General features: G+C 40.6%; 1 protein-coding gene across 1 annotated transcript; it reads right to left on the reverse strand.

The window, feature by feature from the left end:
- Positions 1 to 202: 202 nt before the first annotated feature.
- Positions 203 to 1,144, reverse strand: LOC138555641 (olfactory receptor 6N2-like). The gene has a single exon (XM_069642614.1). The coding sequence runs from the start codon at positions 1,142 to 1,144 to the stop codon at positions 203 to 205; it is 942 nt and encodes a 313-aa protein (XP_069498715.1).
- Between the last annotated feature and the right edge of the window lie 200 nt (positions 1,145 to 1,344).

The raw sequence follows: 1,344 nt of genomic DNA on the forward strand, positions 1-1,344 counted from the left end.
AGATGGTGGTTGTGTATTTATTTGCACAAAATAATTATTTTCAGGTGCCGGCTAAGGAGGTGCTTTTTTAGGTGTTGAGGGTGGGAGGTAAATCGAGAGAATGGAGGATATGATTAAAATTCTAACTCTCTCAGAGAGAATAATTTGAGAATTTAAGAGTGAAAGAAGTGTCTTGTTTTGTTCATTCATGTGATTCCTTGCATTATCTCACAAATAAGGTGACTCGAAATCCTGTACCAGTTTGGGAGAAGGCTAGCTGTCTGCGAAGGATCTTTTGCAATGTGTCTCTAATCTCCTTGTTCCTGAGGCTGTAGATAATGGGATTAACAAGGGGTGTAAATACAGAGTACACCACTGCCAGTGACTTATCGTAGTGAACACCGTAGCTCTGTGTAAGTCTGATGTACATGAAACTTACACTCCCAAAAAATATAAAGACAACTATGAGGTGAACCGCACAAGTGGAAAATGCTTTCTGCCGGCCCGCGGCAGACTGGATTTTCAAAATCACTCTGATAATCTTAATGTAGGAAAATAGAATGAAAACGATTGTAGCTATTTTGACAGAGATATCTGTGCAAGCCAAGCTCATCAACGGATGGAGATCACAAAATATGTGTTTGATACGATTTGGGCCACAAAAGGGCAACTTTGAAATCAAAATAATCTCAGCCACAGGGTAGAGAAATCCACAGAGCCAACAACTGGCTGCTAGCTTCACGGAGAATGCAGAAGTCATGATGGCTGGGTAGAGCAAAGGATTGCAGATAGCCAGATAGCGGTCGTACGCCATCACGGTAAGGAGCAACGTTTCTGTGATGCTGAGTGACTGGAGGAAATATATCTGTAGCAGGCAACCAACCAAGGAAATGCTCTTCTTGTTGATTATGAGGTTGGCCAAAATGTTTGGGATTGTCACAGTCGTGTACCAGATTTCCAAAAAGGATGAAATGCTGATGAAAAAATACATGGGTAGATGAAGACTTTGACTAAAGCGTATGACAAAGAACACAACTGTGTTTCCAGTGATGATAAACAGGTATGTGAGAAGCAAAAGTATGAAAAGTAAGCTTTGGATGTGCTCTAAGTTTGGGAATGCCACAATGATGAATTCTGTGACCTTCCTTTCATTCCCGCTCTCCATTCTTTGTTGTTGCCTCATGGCTCTGCAAAGAGAATCATGAATTGGATATTACTGCTGTGAAATGTGTACTAAACTAGAAAAATTGTGAACTTTGCACACAAATCTATAATTTCAACCTTATTCAAAAGTATGCATAAGTGTCTAAGACCATCAGAGGGTTGACTGCACAAGATGGATGAGGCAACAGGCACAGACGTTTT

This window comes from Ambystoma mexicanum, chromosome 1q (genome assembly GCF_040938575.1).
Source record: "Ambystoma mexicanum isolate Mex_15411 chromosome 1q, UKY_AmexF1_1, whole genome shotgun sequence".
NCBI classification, from domain to species: Eukaryota; Metazoa; Chordata; class Amphibia; order Caudata; family Ambystomatidae; genus Ambystoma; species Ambystoma mexicanum.

Coding starts and splice junctions, on each gene's coding strand:
- LOC138555641 (XM_069642614.1), bottom strand. CDS start 1,144: ATGGAGAGCGGGAATGAAAGGAAGGTCACAGAATTCATCATTGTGGCA.